Source organism: Arachis ipaensis, chromosome B04 (assembly GCF_000816755.2).
Source record: "Arachis ipaensis cultivar K30076 chromosome B04, Araip1.1, whole genome shotgun sequence".
Classification (NCBI taxonomy): domain Eukaryota; kingdom Viridiplantae; phylum Streptophyta; class Magnoliopsida; order Fabales; family Fabaceae; genus Arachis; species Arachis ipaensis.
This window is the reverse complement of record NC_029788.2, coordinates 1198759-1201006: the sequence shown is the minus strand read 5'-3', so window position 1 is coordinate 1201006 and position 2248 is coordinate 1198759. Positions and strand designations below refer to the sequence as shown.

General features: G+C 34.8%; 1 protein-coding gene across 4 annotated transcripts in view; it reads right to left on the bottom strand.

Moving 5' to 3' along the window:
* Positions 1-2248, bottom strand: part of LOC107638334 — a 13508-nt gene that overhangs the window by 8086 nt on the left and 3174 nt on the right. For 3 of the 4 annotated variants that reach the window (XM_021120350.1, XM_016341561.2, XM_016341562.2), the window contains exons 4-6: positions 1229-1420; positions 628-831; positions 395-484 (exon numbers count right to left, since the gene is read on the bottom strand). In XM_021120350.1, the coding sequence (XP_020976009.1) occupies positions 395-484; positions 628-831; positions 1229-1420 (486 nt within the window). The remainder of the gene's footprint in view (positions 1-394; positions 485-627; positions 832-1228; positions 1421-2248) is intronic. The other variant, XM_021120349.1, reaches the window with a different exon arrangement.

The window sequence follows — 2248 nt, the reverse complement described above, 5'->3', positions numbered from 1 at the left end:
AGCCTACTTCTTGTGTAATGAAAAGGCAGTGGATTAATCTTCTCTTGTCAGCTATTATTTCCTCCCTCACTTGGTTCCTCTACTGCTCTAAGGTGTGTGACATATTCATATGACTATTTTATGAATTTTATGACATGAACATTTATGGTTAGGCCACCCATGATAGTTCTAAGGATATTGTTGGAAATAGAATTGACAACCTAGAAACTAGGATCAATATTGTAATTTGAGATCCCATATTAAGACAATTGTAAGCACCTTTCAAAAGACACATAAATAATGCAAGTGATATTCAAACTGAAAATATCATGCTCCCACAGGAGCATTCTTCTTATGATTCAAAACATTCAGCAGATAGATTAACAAAGTGCCTTGAACAGAACATATTCCATACCTTGCCACCAACAATGCTCCAAACACCATCACTTTCTTCTTCAATCTCAGAGGCAGATGACTCATCAATAGATAACTTTAGAGGAGGATCCTGGCATCAAACATTAGAGTTGTCAGGAAAGGAACAACTTATGTTTTATGCCTAATTCAGATACTCAGAGATATGGAAATTACAAAAACTGAAATGAAATTATAGTGCCATTTCAAGGAACAAAATTATAATTACCCAATCACCTTCATATGGTGATCTTTAATAGATGAAACAGAAGGGAAAACTTGAAAATTGTACACATAACCGTGTGAAATATTTCCATCTCCACCAATATTTGCCAAAACTATTTTCCTCAAATCATTTGAACTGGGTTCCTTATTTGATGACAGCGGTTTTTCTCCAACAATCTCTCCATTAATCTGTAGTTTCATGTGATTAGGGCAAACCTGTAATGACACAGATAGCTACATCATATATGTGGAATCGCAAGAGGGGGGGTGGGGGAAGTAAAGAGAAAAAGAGAGACAGTGGAAAAGGATTAGTGTCTCAAAGTAAAAGCAAGAAAAATGCCCTGTTATTTGCTAACTATTATGTGCTTTAAGGGAAGGTTTATCATTGAGGAAATTGCAAGTCTTTTCTTTTTGTTCAACTTTGTTTACTTCTTGTTTTTAATTAAATAAAGTAAACACACAACATCGAATGCAAATTGGTCAATGTCTTAACAATAATAAAATGTAAGTAAAGCCAGGTCATAGTTATAGCTCAGTGATGAAAAGGCTATACACCGAAGAAACATGCAATATATTGGACACAACACAATCCTCAAGTAATCATAGAAGATACCTCACATCCAACGTGAACCCAATTTTGCAATGGAAACTCAAAATCTACAGTTGCATATGCAACTTCTGTCAAGGAATTGATATTGCCAGTATCAGGAGCTTCTTCATGTAAGAGAAGAAGCGGTAGAAGATTAATTCTCTTGTGATCATTTATAACGAGGAAAGGAGCACTTTCAGAAACATCAGAGCAAACCTGCATACCAATTAGTTCATTGAACTTCAGCTTGAAGCCTTGAATTATCTAACTGAAAACTTAGACCATACACCACAATGGTAACCAAAAAGAAAAGAATCACTACTGTTAGACAAAAGCACTGGACTTGAAAGTTTTCAACCTCAGAGTTAAGTGTTCAGGTAACAGCACACAATAGTGATTTACTCTTACCTCTCCAAGACACAATATTAACGTAGCACAGTCAAAAATATTCAAACCCTTATATGTACATCATATATAACAATATCAAATTGCAAAGGTCTATTCTAAATTCCGAAAAAATACACACAGGGCAAGAGGTTTGTGGTCAGAGTTTGAAGTAGAACTGGGAGCAGAAAATTGAATTCAGAATGGGAATCGGAGATCAATTCGCAATCCACACAAATATAGCAGGGGAATACATCAAGAAAACACCAATGATGTAAATACATAAAATATAGAGAAACCACACAGATTAATCTAGCACATTAATTGTCAAAACAATTTAAATGTGCAGTGACAGTGAAACATGCAAGTTAAAAATTTTGCAACTTTCTTATGCTTGTGTGATTCATACAAGAAAATTGTAACAGAATATATCATATTACATTCGCACCTACTGGCCAAGGAAAACAAGGTCACCACGGTAATGATACAATTTCAAGCTAAATATCATTAAATTAAAGTAACTAATCAAGAGACAAGAGTGTTTAAGAGCTAACTTAACCCTCCTTCATATCAGGAAAAAACCAACCAATGACACAAACAACAATTCTAAAAGAACAATGCCATAACCAGAAGCGATGAAATTGTTGCCATTCTTACGGG